The following is a 15,993-nucleotide window of genomic DNA, read 5'->3' as shown; positions in this document are numbered from 1 at the left end:
GTGTATTTGTTCCTAAGAGCCCAGTTCAGCCCTCTCGTGCAGCCTACCCCTAGACTTCCCTGGGCACTGTGTGTCTCCATCTTATAACAAGGTCGAATCTATAATGCAATCAAGAACTTTTTACTAAAGTGCTGGTCAATTCATGTATTGAACATGTTTTACTAAGGTGTAATTCCTAATCCCAACGTACCAGACCGCTGGACACCTCATTTTCTGTGGGAAAAGAAACAGTCGAGACATAATTTTCTTCTTTCTGCTGTGAAAAAATTGAGAGAGGCAAAAATGTGGACCACTAACCTCTGTGATATTGTAGAACAGTTTCTTCCAGAGCTAAGACTAAGAAAAATAAGATAGTGGCTACAATAAAATTTCCGTAAATAATACTAAGGCTGCCTCAGGCAAATGCTTTTAAAGTATATAAATGTGTTTTGTTCAAGAGGAAAAGCAATATAAAAAGGTAAGTGAACACATTTCAAAACTGCAGCTTTTGATGAATATCTAGCTTTATGTCATTATTTACCATATTCCCTAGATGGGGAGGTCAAAACCAAAGAACTTGAAACCAGCCATTCTGTCACATTTTGACATATGATGCTCCGTTCTGCACTGCACCAGCGGAGACCTGTCTCTGTATACATAAGGCAGACAAGCCATGGTTAAAGCACTGTTTCTCGTGAGTTTTTTTTCTCCACAGAGTTTGCAAGAGTTCAGAGATACAAATCTGAGAAGACTTTATAGAGGGAGTGGCTGTCTGAGTGTCTGTGTGTGTGTAAGAGAGAGATTAACTACTTTGATTTGCATTCCAGGAATCATTTGCTAACAGTGGTATATTAAAAAAAAAAAAAAAACACACTATAGTGTTTGGGAAATTTTTTTAATGCATTGTTTTACATTCAGCCTGTTTTAAAGAATCTACAGCATTTGAATCCTGCCAGTTCCTGTGAATAATCCAGTCTGGAAGATTAGAGATTCTGTGGGACATATTGATTATTCAGCCACAATAGGAGCTATGTTTGGGATCTGAGGGAGTGAAGCATGCATTACCCACAGCCTCCTAGGGAAGGAGTATTTCATGCAGCTCACAAGAATCTTTCATGATTGATGGTTAAGGGAATATTGCCAGGTTCAGCAGGGAAGCACTTTTAGATCCATTATTAGAAAGAGTTTCACAGCAGCCTGGGGCTGTTAAGAAAGGCAATAGTGATTCCTTTATTAAAAAAAAAAAAAAGGTAAATTATGGAATATACAAGAAAATCCTTCAGCTATAGGAGAGGCTGAGAGGGAGTAGAGAAGAAAAATCCTTATCAGTCTTGATGAGGTCAAGTATGTTTCTTCAACATTTGCCATAATTAGCTGGCAAATATGTAGCAATAATGGTGTCATTAAACAGAACAGTGAGAATTTAGAGAAAACACTTCATTTCTTCCCTCCTCCCCCACAGACATTTTAAATGAGTTCATGCTGGATTTAATCTTCCAGGCCTGGTCTGCTGGTGTCACTACACAAATGCAAGCTTGATGGCAATGAATAATCTGCACATATCTGGCATTGTGATTAAATGAAGCATGAGGGCAGGCTTCTGCTCTTGCATAGAGCATAAGTAAATGAGGACATTCTGCAGAGAACTCTTCTGCACGTGTCCCTCATAAGGACTTTGATACCCTGAATCATCACAATGGCAGCTTTCAGCAGGGGTAAAACTGCTTTGAACAGGAAAACATATGTCTTGTGAAGAATGCTAACACTGTTTTGTCTGTCTCTTGCTTCAGGTGCAAGACGGAACTTGAGAAACGATTTGCTGGTGGCAGCAGATTCAATCACCAACACCATGTCTTCTTTGGTAAAAGAACTAAATTCTGGTGAGTGAGGCTGAAGGGAGTGGATGGTCAACACATTGACATTTCATAGATGTTTAGAAAAATGGGAGTTAGGAGTATATAGACCAACAAGGAAAGCAATGTAATGTAGTTTCAAATCTCTTTATGCTTGTAGAAACAAAATTCCCAAATAACGGCTTCAGAATAGAGGAGATTTTAAAGCCATGGATGTAAGCATGCAGTTGGATACAATGAAAACTCCTTGAGAACTTTGCTCCTGTTTTCTTATGGAAATGGCTTTTTCAGGGAATTGTAGAGAGAGAACTTGGTCAGTGGCTGTCAAAGCACCCTAATCGCATGGCACGTTCCTGTTCCATAAAAAGAAGTTTCCATTTAAAGAGATGGTTGAAATGGCATGGAGGAGGGATTCCCGTCTTTCGAAATTGTGTTCAATATAGAATATATAAGATCTGTTGTAAAATACAGTGTATAGTATACTCATAAAAATATACTACCTAATAAGCCAAATAAGCAAAAGCTTCAGTATTCTGTCCCTCCCCGAGAAGAAGACCATTAGGTCTGCAGATATATGTAGAATGGCATTTTACAATACTGTACTGCATTCACTATGAGGAGGTGGTCACTGTAAGCAGGAAAGACAGAGAAAGACTTAAAGAAATAACAAGTATATTTATTCTTGTGAAAGTTCAATGAAAACACCTGTCACCTTTTGCTTCACAGAGGTGGGCAGTGAGACAGAGAGCAACGTGGATTCCGAATTTGGACGGACCCATTTTGACGACCTCGTTCCGTCCCCAACATCCGAGAAGGCTTTCCTCGCGCAGATCCACGCCCGCAAGCCAGGCTACATCCACAGTGCTGCTGCCACGGGATCCATGCGCAGTGACATGTGGGTAACTGCTCGGCTCGCCTTTGTAATCTCACTCGGTTTTCTTTTGAAGGCAATTTCTCTCCTTCTCCACTATTTGAATGCCAAACTAAAAGCCTAAATTCAAGTGAGGACAGCCTTACGAACGCGAGATAGCGGTGAGCTCTGTGAACTCAGAAGGACAGAACTTAGGAAGCCTTCAGGAGCGAGCTGTCTCACATCCGAGCTGGGACTCTCGGGCTGTGTGCAGACTATGGGACAGCTGTGCTCCTTAATGTATTCTGCAGTCCCAATCCCTGCTTATCCAGAATGAGGGGCCTATTGGAGCACACTGAAAAAGGGGCAGTTGTTTTTGGAAAAGACGGAGTTCTTTTTGTTGACCAACTCAACTGATCAACGAACCAGTTTATTTTTAGAATCTGAATCTTATCAAAGACAATAGACATCTTTCCAGTTATTTTCGGTTCAACCTCTTACTCTGTGTTTTACCCTCAAAGCAGTTATTGAGGACTTTTGTTACTCATTTCCATAATGTTGTACACCAAAAATGCTTTCAGCAGGATATACCCTTTGGTCTACTTCATCAGTACTAGACCAGTGGAGAGGGGAAATTATTAAATGGTGGTGTATGTGGCTGGAGTAAAAGTATCTTGCTCTCCTCAGACCTTGCAATAAAAGAAAGTTTTTTTTCATTCTGAATGTCATTCATCTCAGGAGGCTATTTATGAATAATTGTCTTTAGGGTTACAGAAGATGGAGACCCCTTTGTCAGAGCAGATGATGAAAATTATGAGAATGATTCTGTCCGCCAGCTGGAGAATGAACTGAAGATGGAGGAGTACCTGAAGCAGAAGCTGCAGGATGAGGCATACCAGGTGGGAAAAGGAGCTGCCCATACATATCCATAAATGTGTGACACTTAGGTGCTGGAGCTGCCCAGAGCCCTTCTTTTCCCTCCCGGGACTTGGGGTGTGATCTCTTCTCGGTTACTAAAGCAGACACATTCCAAAAACTGTTTCTGTTCTCTTCCACAGCCATGCATGCATCTGGCTTTTGTGCATGTCCAGGAAGACCACACTACCTGAGGCACATGACAGTAGTCCTTAACATTACCAGGGCCATCAGCTGGGCCAGAATTGCCCCTGAGCTTGTTCTCTGCCAGTTCCCACCAAGTCACTTAGACCTCAGTGCTCCATACCACATAGGCTGGTTCATGATGTTAAGCTGAGCTCTTGCTATATTTAGATTTTGTTTTCCTCCAGTAATGGAAAACATTCCTAATGGTTCATCACTGTGAACTGAAGCTCAAATGCAGTCTGTGTGTCATTGTCATTGTCAGAATCTGTAAGGGGAGGAGAGGGTCTGGAAAGAATTATATCCTAGAGGAGCGAGTATTCAACAAGCATCTAGTATAGTGGAGCCTGGGGATTTGTCATTAAGCACCCCCTGAGGAAGTTTTCAAAGGGCATTTGTCTGAGAGTCCAAGAAAAGCTAATTTGCCAGAGGGGGTTGGAATTCTGTAGATATCCTCTCCTGTCTGCGCAGCAGTCTCTGCTTCTGCCTGGTGTAATGAACTATCACCAGTTTTTAAGTCATTCTGACTGGGAACATCCTAATATAAAATTCGTATCTTCTAATAACGTTGGTAGCAGTGTCAGTAGTAGGGCATACCCAATTCAGTTACTAGGGAACAGGCTTAAAGCAAGCAAAAATAAGTATTTTCCCATGTGGTGAGCAATTAAAATTTGAATCTCGCCAACACAGAGTGTAACAGAGACCAAAAGTATAAATGAGCTAAAAAAAAGGATTTAGCAGACACTGAGAGATCAGGTGTACCGAAGTCAGATTGAAAGCACCTTCTGAGCAGAAATTTTGATGGTAGTTTTTCTGTAGTGTCCATTGCTGGTCACTTTGGAGACAAGATTCTGGGACTGACAGGCATTTGATCTAATAAAAAATGGCAGCTCTTGTGACTATCTCTTCTGTAAAGCTACTAGGATGAATTAGTCTTGGAAAAGTTCATTGAAACTCATCAAAATTGCAGGTAGTTTTGAGGCTGATTAGAATCTTTTCTTTGGTTTTGTTTACCTAAGTCTGCTACAGGCTCACGGGCAGCTTGCCAGAACTCATTTCGTTGTATGAACTGGACATGATGACAGCAGCAGCAGCACTGTTGTGTAATATATACTAAGGCAACAGTGGATGACATGTTGTTTTTGTCACTTTTTGAAAATCCAAGCTAGGAAATGACAAAAATGACAGCCTTTAAACTTATGAATAAGATAAGCTGCCACTGCTGATGTAATAGAAAATAACTGTCATTTGCTACGAAGGAGTACCTCAACAGTGACAGCTATCATGCATCAAATAATAAATGTTATTATTGCTGGTAAAAATTTCATTTTTTCTGGGAGGAATGATAGACCAATTTGATTGTACTTTGATTACGGGATGGAAGTGCAATATACATCAACGGTGTTACATGAGTTTCACAAGTCACAACACGATTCTGTACGCACACAAAACTGAGTACACGTGTGCACTGCAAAAATAAGGGTATTTCTTGCGTAGTCAAAATTGCAAATGTTGCTAAACAGAAGTGTTACTCTTGCTTCAGTCAAAAATAGAGCTTTTCTACTGTCTTCCAACAGCATTCACAGAAGAAGGGGAGGAAATATTTCTTGTTGGTGTCAGAATAAAACTCCCGTTAAATTTAGGTCAGCCAAGACTACACTCAGGTGAACAAAAATGTGTTCACTGAGGCAGTCAAAAGTCCTCATTCTATACAATTTCCATTTAGTAGAATTTTTCCAAAAGAAATTTCATGATGTACTTCACTGTCCATCAGACTGTCAGCTCCTATCAGGCAATAATTCGATAGCAGTGACCTAAAAGTAGAAGCTACTTTTTGTCGATAACCTCACACCCAAAGAATGCAACATGTATGAGAAGTCCTTCCTAGTATGGCTGATACCCTTTTGATTAGGGAACAGGTTTAAAGCAAGCAAAAATAGGTACTGAGCTAGAAGGCACCACTTGGATGATTAGGATTTGATTGGATAGGATCATTTATTGCTCTTGAGACACACATGCTTCAGCTTTGGCTCGTTCTCTGCACTTTGCAGTTATTTTGTGTTTTTTGTTATTCCGTGCCTTTTTCCACTAATGTCACTGATAGTTTCTAAAGATAAAGCCATGGCTTGCTTTCCACTTGCAAAAATGATAGAAAACTGGGAAATTACTATTTAGGGTACCCTATTGAACAGTAGCCAGGTGAAATATTCTCATTTTGCATCCAACCATTGGTATTTATTACAGGCTGTTTTTCTATTTGTACTCATATGTACAATGCATTCATCTGGATAGCAAAAAAAAACTGGTGGCTGTAGCTGTTGTAATGCAATTGTCAGCTGAAATAATCTGGGAGGAAGAACTCCTACTGGGGTTACAGAATGGTACCCTCAGTAACAATATGGTAACCATTTTTATGTTATTTAATATCTCACTTTGTGTAAAAGCAGCACATTTTTAAAAATGTGTAGATGTAGTGTAGCATGGAAGATGGTTGGTCAAAACCCACTCTTGTTATTTCGTGTCACCTTGTCTCCAAGCAAGACTTTCAAGCAGAACTCTAAATTAGTAAAGTATGAGCAAAACACTCAGGATGCACAAGGGAATCTGGGGCAGGAAACCTCAAAGGAGACTTCTTTCTCTCTCTTTTTTTGAAGCATGTTGTAAATAACAAGTATTTTTACCAGAAAAAAAAAGAAACAACCACATTTAGTGCACAAGTGTAAATGCTAACAGTGCTTATCCTCCCACATCTGCTATCGGTTGTGTTCTTGTTACAGTCTTTTGCTGGATGTGTTGTGTAAGACACTTTTCATTGGGTTTGTTTTCTGGGTTTTTAATTGCTGTCTTTATTTCTAGGCTTGTGCATGGCTTTCTTCAGAATAATACACTGCCTGGCTGCTCACTGGCTTAATTTGTCATGTTCTTGTTTTCTATCCTCTGTTTATCTACAGGTCAGTTTGCAAAGTTGAGTGCAATATCCTTCTCTCTCTCCTCTCAAGTAAGTATCACTATAATTTAGAAGAGTATTTGGAGTGAATCCTCAAAATGTGTATTTCACTTGTAATGCACCTTGTACTGCCTGAGTGTATGTGATGATGCTGTTTCTTTCTTCTTTTAACTTGTATTAGTGTGTCTATGAATGTCTCTAAATAATTGGTAATAATCCGTTTCAAATTTGGCCCTGGTCCTGAGGATTCCTGTTAAGCCACCACCCTTTCCATCTTCTCTGTTTGTTGGCCATAAGGGTGAGAACGTGGGACTTTTGCCCCTGGGGCTGATAACAAGTATATTAGCCAGTAGAGAGGAAGTATATTCAGTAGACAAGAAAACAGATTACACTTCAGGAGACCTGAGTTCAGTTCTGTGCAATGGTTGGGAGTTCCTAGGATAACTGAAATAAATCATTTCTGGTGCGACCAAAACTTCAAAGAAAGCAATCCGCCAGCTGCCTAATTGTACAGCTAGCCTCCAATGTGTTGTGGAAGTTTAAAATGCCCCAATCCAAAGTGCAAGGTACCCAACTACTTACTATCTGGGGTCTGGCAATTCAGAGATAAAGCAAGAAAGTCTGTAACTTCCCTGCTGATCCATATTCAGGTCATGTTCTTTACATGTGCCAACCGCACAGTTGCAGCACTGAGTTTAATGCCAAGTTCAACAATTGTATTTTTATTCAGAAATGCAGGCAAAAGCTATTTTTACAAAGTAGCCTGTTATTCCAAACATTCGCCAAGGGAGTGGGAAACCACAGGCTTCCTTCTTGCTGTGGGCTTTGCATTTCTGACTTCTGAGGAGGGCGAGGTGCCCTGCTGTGGAGCCGGCAGTGAGAGGATGCCATCCATCCTACCGTGACACCGAACCCTGGGCTAACAGGGCCAGAAAGGAGGGGGGGGGAGAAATCAAAGGAGGGCTCTGACTCCAGTCTGCAAACTGAGTCTATTCCTCAAAGCCAGAAGCAAAGGCAACTGAAGGCCCACTATCAATGGGCACTCAGAGCTGGGAGCAGGGTCATGCTCAGACAAGCAAAACCAGTGGGTCAAGCTGTGCCAACTGTAGAGGGGTTTGTGTTGCTAGATTTTGTATGCTGTGCTTTATGCTAGGGGTGCCAGCATTTCGGGAAAGGCTGAAACCCTCCTTATTTATATGGCAGTTTTGATAGCAAAACTTAACCCTAATTCAAAATTTTTACAAGTTCTGAAGATAGTAGGATGTTAAAGGGTGGGCCTTGGGAAAGGAGCTGCCTGTCTTGAGTGTTAAAATCTGTTTAGGTATTTCTGAAGCATCTGTCTCATTGTCTGCTAAAGAAGAATAAGTGGATGTGAAAAGCAAATAGCAATATCCAGAGTACTATAAACACCAAATAACTGCTCGTAAAAATTCTCCTAACGTTGCCCCTCAGGTTACAGTCATTTTCTCAGTAGCTCTGTTAAAAATATGAGCTGTGTAGAGTTTCCTAAACATAGACAGCCAGAAAAGCAAATTTTCGTCTTTCATTTTGTTGCAGTTGACAGTTACAGATCAGGTCACACGAAAAGGAAAATAGATCTTTCAACAATAATATATGTGACTGTGTATATAGGGGAACTACTATGTCTAGCTGGTTTTAATTGCAACTATGAACAACTGACTTTAAAGGATAGCAACATTCAGGCAAATCATTTGCAGTATTAAGCAAAAAATAAAATACAATAAATAAAGAAAATACTATTCATTGAAAGCCCAGGCAAACCTTTTTAAGGTTTCAGTTTTTGTGAAAAAGCAATACTAACACATAAATGTAGGAAAATACATGCCTCTGTATATACTGCTTTCTTGAAAATATGTATCCTGGCTCAAATTAGCAGAGATCTGATACCGAGTTACTATCTCAACTGGATGTTTTTGTATCTCAGTATCTCAGCTGGATGTTTTTGAATCACATCAATTTATTATAGCTTCATATGAGTGATATGTACTGATGGCCAGCCACAGAGTTGTGTTCACTTCCTCATTTATCAATCATGGATAACCGATGTTGATGTCATTTGATTTTTGTATTCTATTTGCATTTGTTTTTTTAAAAGTGCTATGTTCAATTCTCTGGAATTCATTTTGAAATAACATCTGGTATAACAAGTTCCCAAGAGATCAAGTGGTTCGAGTAATACATGTAATATAATTTAATCATGTTTTGAGTTTATATGTTAAATGTACTTTAATACCACTTGGTTTATTCTTAATAAAGTAACAGAGTGAATTTGAGGTTGTTTTCAGCAGGCACTAGGCAGATCTCAAAATTATCTGAACACGTGAACACACAACTTCAACATTATTTTGTCTTTATCCCCCTGATAGCAGTTGCATTTCTTGCCAAGGATGGCCAATGGGAACAGAAAGCCTCCACCTCTGAAAGCAGTTAAGAAGTTGTCACTTTCAATTAAGAGTTGTCAACTTGAGCAGTGGACATGCTCCCACAAGCCTTACAATTCCCCAGGTTTTCTAAAGCAATGCTTTCTTAGTGCTGCCACAGCAACATTTTAGTTGGTCTCATCTAATTCATTTTTTTTTCATTCTGAACATAAAAAACAGCATTATGTGGACCATTCCAACTGAGTATACAGAAGGCTGGCAGCACAGCAATTTTTAAAAATGTATGCTACTTTGTAAGCTATTTTTTGTTTTTCCTCTTTATTTTTCTCCTTAAGCCCTTCTCTTCTTAGCACGTAGGTGTAAAAAAGCTGTAAGAGAACTGTGACCAAGTTACCTGTGAAGAAGCAGCTTCCTTTTTTTTTTTTTAATTTAATTTTAAAATCACACAAGTGATAAGGGTACTTTTTGAAAATCACTGAATGATGAATAACAGAAAAGAATTTGTGGATTAAGTTATAACAAAGGCTGAGAAGCCGTTTCATAATATGACATGTCATATGAGTCTTAACTTGGAATTAATTCTGGCATTTCCAAAATGCCTCAATGAATTTAGAGTCCTGAGGTTTGTTAGTGCTCCTTACTTCTTGTATGGAAACCTCTATCCCAATGCTGGATGTGAAACTGAGAGAAGCCTTGAGAGAATTTAGAATAGCTATCTCCCCACTCAACCAAGATAAGTAATTTATCCAGAAAATTAGAAACAAAACCAAATACTTACCAGTACTGTCGGTGCATCTTAATGCATCCAGCATTTCACAAGCCACTCTGGCTTTGCTCTTGTGGTTTATAATGATGCCATCAAGAAAAATGAGGTGTACCTATATTTACCCTTAAAGTGATTCCGTAAAAATTAGTCTCACACACCTGAGAACTGACCTCTGCCATGCCTTTAATTTTCTTTTTTTGGCTGAACTGTGAAGAGCAAAATGTTCCTTTATAAGATTACCAAATTAGTTTGCACACTTAAGTGGTGTAAATGCATGCCTGATTTTTTAAAAAATACTTCCTTAAAATTCACTTCAGGAATTTTTTCCAAACCTCTCATTATACTTGTAATGCAGGTTTCCTTTTCATTCATCAACAAAATGTTAATGTTAGGTCTTTTGTAACTGCCTGACACAAGGAGATACTAAATTAAGATCATCATACCATTTGACATGCTTAGGTATTAAGGAACCAGATGGAAGCATTTGTGCTTGAATAATTAATACAATCAAATGGTGTCAGAAAGGAGAAGAAGCAAGATAATCTACCTGACCTTTCTTGATTCATCGGATTTCATTTAATTCTTTTTTGCTAAAGCCATTTGCATTTCCTCTCTCATCTTGTAGATGAGAAATGAAATGAGTAGGAAAGAATTCATGTTGATAGGGTTTGGTGTTTTATGCTGGTACTATCAGATCTCTGTCTGAGGTAGTTGAAAAGAAAAAGGATGGGCTCCTCATCTTTAAAAGGGTGCAAACAGTATAAAAAAACAGTGCCTTTAGGAAAAATACACCAAAAGAAAAAGTTCACAGGTCCTGACGAAGTTCTGAGAGAGAGCAGTGGTCATCTATTAACCATTTTCCATTACCAGCTAAAACTTTGATGCCTCCAGTATTAAGATATTTATTCATTCTTCAAGCCACACACACAAAAAGAAAAAAAAAAGTGCACCAGCAGACTAGGCTGTTTATGAGCTATAGCATCCTGAGTCATCCTTTTAAGTAACTGCATTTCTTCATAGACATAACAAAACATATCCAAGCCTGTAAATGAAGGATAAGACATTTTCACGTGAGGGGAAACTCATGACAGGAGGTGGCGAGTGACATGGTTCAGAGAGAGTGACTCGGTTCAGGGAGCTGAACACCCTGTGCACAAGGGCAATAAACCATGGTTTGGCTATCAATAATCTATTTAGACAGCAACCTGTATGCATAAAATGGAAGGAAAATGGAAAAATCTGCAAATCTGTGTTAATGCAGACCCAGTTACTCCAGTGGCTTACATGAAGAGCAGAGAACAGTCTGGTAAGAACACCATGGTAAGAAGTTTTCTCCTTACCAAGTGCCCTGTAAGTTTTTGTTTATATCTCAGATACCTGTTGCTCATCTATGTAGAATGGGTTTTTCACTTTTTTGGGGATTTTTTTCAGGTATAGCCACAGGAATTGGCCAGGTCCTCCTTTTTTCTCTCTGCAAAGCAGCATGCTCTTGCTATGCTTGTGGGTGTGCCTGTGCGGGTATGTGCACACACACGCAGCATCTTAAACTGGCACTTTATAAATAAAAGTTTCCCTAAACATTTCTCAACAGGCAAGCTGCAGTCAGACAGACAACGAGAGCTATGTAAGAACTGATGATGAGGAGAGCTGCTTTCGGACAGACGATGAGGAAAGCTTAGCTGCAAACTTCACAGAAGAGTGGAACCAAGAGGTGCAGCGTCTCTTGACAAAAAATTCACATAACTAAGTTCTGAGGACTGTAGCACAGTACTTTTGTTCTAAGAGTTGTAGTTTGTAGATGTGTGTTTTGACAAAAAGACTTTTGTTTAAAGCTAACTTATATTAGCTACATCTTCTGTAACATGGCTCATTACCAGTGAAGAATACAGACTGAAGTATGTACTGCTGTTACAAAGGATGGCAGTATTAATAACTCACATAAACCCTTTGCACATGATATTGAACCTGTTCAGTTTACAATGACAATACTGTTTATAGATAGAAATTTGCTTTCTGAATACTTTGAGATTTTAGTAGATCAGTTTACTATACACTGTACATTTTTTCCACGGAAGAAATAAAAAGCTGCAATTATGCATTTAACACTGAATGATTATACTCCTGAGTGTATATATCTAGTAGCCCAAAAATTGAAGTACCAGACTACATTTGCAATTTGTTTGCAAGTCTTTAAATTGACTTATACAAAATGTACTAAAATAATAATATAATTATTAATAATAACTGAAAAATCTCTAATCTAGGGCTAATGTGTAACTTAGGAATGTTTCTTTCAAAATAATCTAACAAATCAGCCATAGAAGTTAGTGTAAATATTTTTTTTCCAAATAGCTATCATATACAAAAGGTGACATTCAAATGATATAGAATCTAGTTTTTAAATCAGCACAGATCTTCTTAAAACTGTGAACTATGTTTTGAAATACTCGTTGCTAAAGCTGTTTATAAACCACAGGTGCCATAAGATCCCTGAACTGACTGATGTTATGTATAATCTTCCATGGTATCGTTTCATTGATGTTTTAGCTTTAGTAAGCATGTGTTCAACAAATCGTCTCTTTCCATTTCTCTGCCCCTCCAACTCACCCACTCCATTAACGTTATTTTTGAGGCCTTCAGCTTTAAATGTACAGGCTTAAAGTGCGCTTGCAACTGTTTTCTTTTTATTTCCGAATGTGTATTGCCTTAGCCAGCCACCAGATGTTCTGCATGCACTCTTGGAAATGTGTAGTGAGACTCTTTCAGAGCTGGATGGAGAATTAGCTATCAGTGAAAAGCACAAGAAAAGCGGTGGATTTTTTTGAAAGGACAGGCATACGGTTACAGGATTAGAGTTTTGTCCATTTTCATAGCTCTCAAGGATAAAGGCATTTCAGGAGAAAGGGGACCTATCTGGCCATTTTGGATTAGGAAGTGAGACTGCTAGCTAAAACGTGTTTGCTCAGCTGTTACTACAAGCCTATCGGTAGTTCTGAGCGGGGACAGACACAAAATAGCTGGAATATCCCCCATGCAGTGTATTGCTTGGAAATAAAGATTATGCCTGTATGGCGTAATACATAGCCAATAGTAGCCCACATGGAGAACTTGGAGCCAGTCCAGGACCAGCTAGACCAGAAGCAGGGCAGGAACATCAGTGCAATGCTACGTGCTGGTCGCATAGCCCAGCAGAGAAGCTCAGTGTGTTAGCTTGGGACGGCCTCTGTGCTAACATCATTTTACTACACTAATACAACATCGCTGCTTCCAGTATCTGGCTGACCCGAAGTGACATTGCCTCTCAGCCCTGAAAACAGTAACATTTCATACAGATATTTCACACCAGCACAGTTTGCCTACAGCAAGTGATCAGATATCGATCTGAAGCAGGTTAGCACGGTTTGTCTGTCCTCTCTTCCATGGTTATGTGGATGTGTGCTGCCGTATTTATGTGAGACTGCTGTGTAGCTCCGCCCAGTAAGTTCACTTGTTGCTTGCATGCACTCTCTAGGCTCGTGGCTGTTTCCCTGGGCACTATGTGTTAAGGGATGAGTATCTGTATGAAAGAGCTGCTGCCATTTTTCACTTTCATATAGTATTATTGCTTAGGCAGAACTCTTGTTCACATCTCCTTGCATATCTGGGCTTGGTCTCAGACATCCAAATGGATACTAAGGCATCCAGATATCTTCATGCAAGCTTTTCATTTCTGCAGTCACTGGTCTTTGCTCCTGGGATATGTGCCGACCTGGCAAGGCAGGCACCATATCCTCTGATGCCCCCTCCTCTAACCTCCTCTCAGGAATGGGTGAGCCTCCACTAGTGCCTAGCACTCCACATTTAAAGCTAATCCAATGAAGCTGTAGATGTTGCTGTCAGCTCAGGATTCCAGTCAAGCATTTCCTGAACAGTGATAAAACAAGCTAGAACGCAGCTATGTGCAATGGCTGACTAATTCAACCCATGTCATGTTTAACTGTACCCAGAGTAATAGCTCCCTCCCATCACCATCATGTCTATGTGACCATTATCACTATGCTTAAAATAGATGTAATAGAATAAATCCATTGCAAGTACTTCCAGACTAGGGGTAAGGAAGAAAGTTGATGCATCAAGCGCCTTTCTCTCAGCAAGGTGGTCCCCAGCAGGGCTCTAGGTCCCTCGTGCCCTGGAGCTCTGAGATGAAGCACCTCTTATTCAGCTCTCCAAATATCTATTTTAAGCATTTTCCAACTGTCAAGCTGGCTACATTTTCGCCCAGCTGGTCTTTGTCTGCTTGTTGAATATTATTTTGATTGTGGTTTGCGGTCATTAATACAAACAGAGTTGCAGAAGAGGTCCTTGGCACGGGCCTTTTCTTAACTACCAATGGCCCACCACAGCAGTCAAGTCTCTGGGTGGTTTTACTGTCACTGGAGGGAAACCAGTGGTTTGGATTCAGGAGACAGGGATGTGAAGATGTATATGGTCCTCGAATGTCCAAAGCAAAGGTGGAGAATGGGTTGTCTGTAAGTAGTAATGTTAACTAAACTGCATAAAAAGGTGTGTGGCCTTTGTTGTGATATAATATGTATTTTCTTATATGCATGAGCCAAATTGTTGCATCATAATTTATCACGTGTGTCTGCCTTTACTTTCAGTCATCTTCTCCCATCTTTATTGGTTCTTGGCAATTACTGTAGATAGACTTTGTAAATATTGCAACCTCAGGTTGCTGTAATCACGTTGGTTCAATTCAGCAGAGGGAGCTGTGAACAACAAGCACTCCACTGTGTCCTGAAGGCAAAGGGCATTTTTACCTTTGAACCAAAAAAAAAAATGTATGAAGAGTTACATCTTGAGGCTACTAACTATAAGACATTTTTAAAACTACTGTACTTGACACCACTTGAGACAGATACAGAGACACTAAAGATGTCACAATATTCATTGGTATTGTAACAGAACTGCTATTGTATGGGTTTTTTGTATTGCTGTTAAGTATTGTTTTGTGTGTGTGTGTTGGAACCTACTGGGGACATGTTATATTTTGAAGTGATTAAACTATTTAATTGTGTGTCTATATTTTGGAATGGAATTATTTCTTCATTAAAAAGATTTTTAAAAGTAATTTATGGAGCATCATGTCTGTGGCTTATTTTGGTTTCGTAAGTCCATGGAGCCCAAGGACAGTTTGTTTCTGCAGGAAAGCAAAAAGTTTCCCTGTGGTACAGCAAGCAGCCTTTGCTTTGCCTTGTATTCTCCTCCACCTCTGCACAAGAGAACTGCTTCCACCACTATCCCCAGTGCTTTAAGCATAGCACTGATCAACCCCTGCTTTCCAGCAGCCCAGGCAGTTTCTTCTCTCTTAAAAGAGCACAGAGTTGCAACACAGGATGAAGAGATCTTACCTAAAGCAACAAGTTTGTGTTGTGGTGAAGTACGCCCAGGCATGGCAAAGGCAGCAGGGAGGCAATCCCAGCTGTGCTTTTTGTGCCTGCAGTGCCGGTGGTTCTCCATGAGATAGTTCATTGAAGGTGTGCTGCTCTCCCGCGATGGCAGCAGCCCTTGCCAGCGGATGCATTACAGCCAGCCGCCACAAAGCATGTCCCTGCAGCTCAACACAGCCAAGACATCCTTGTGTACAGACAACGTTGCTAACCATCCAGTTAATTACACCAGGGTGGGGTCACTTGGAAGGAAAGCAGTACCAGCACATTAAAAATAATCCTGTAAATCATACTGTGCAGTGAAATATCCCAGTATCTGGGAAGCAGATAAAACCCAGTACACTCACTTCTCCTTCCAAGCTTCCTGCTGTGGTAACCTATAAATCACCAAGGTTTATTTGCCCTAATTCCCCTGTCTACGTGGTGACATTCTTCAATAAAGGCGATCGTTTTACACTGTAAATTATTTGCCATATACTCTGAACTTTGCCTCCAGAATCCCAATCCAAATTCACATCCACAGGATTGTAATATATGATGACATATCATCAGCTCATGAGGATAACTCTGTTTTATCCATGTGTAATCCCAAATTGCTGTATTTCTTCCTAACCCACAGTCAGACCATGGCCTTTGGGGAACAAAGGAACAAATGGAAACTAATTTATA

General features: G+C 39.9%; 1 protein-coding gene across 17 annotated transcripts in view; it reads left to right on the top strand.

Annotated features, from left to right (window-relative positions):
• The window catches only part of DTNA (dystrobrevin alpha), a 225,294-nt gene extending 210,289 nt beyond the window's left edge, over positions 1-15,005 (top strand). For 13 of the 17 annotated variants that reach the window (XM_083823459.1, XM_083823454.1, XM_083823451.1 and 10 more), the window contains 4 exons: positions 1,770-1,859; positions 2,559-2,727; positions 3,449-3,581; positions 11,487-15,005. In XM_083823459.1, coding sequence (XP_083679585.1) covers positions 1,770-1,859; positions 2,559-2,727; positions 3,449-3,581; positions 11,487-11,642 — 548 coding nt within the window. In that variant the 3' untranslated portion in view covers positions 11,643-15,005. Of the gene's footprint in view, positions 1-1,769; positions 1,860-2,558; positions 2,728-3,448; positions 3,582-6,731; positions 6,779-11,486 lie in introns of all 17 variants that reach the window. The other 4 variants (XM_083823444.1, XM_083823445.1, XM_083823443.1 and 1 more) reach the window with 1 other exon arrangement.
• The last annotated feature ends 988 nt before the right edge of the window (positions 15,006-15,993 follow it).

Source organism: Anser anser (genome assembly GCF_964211835.1).
Source record: "Anser anser genome assembly, chromosome: 2".
NCBI classification, from domain to species: domain Eukaryota; kingdom Metazoa; phylum Chordata; class Aves; order Anseriformes; family Anatidae; genus Anser; species Anser anser.
Note: the sequence above shows the minus strand (reverse complement) of the source record. Positions and strands in the feature narration are given on the sequence as shown.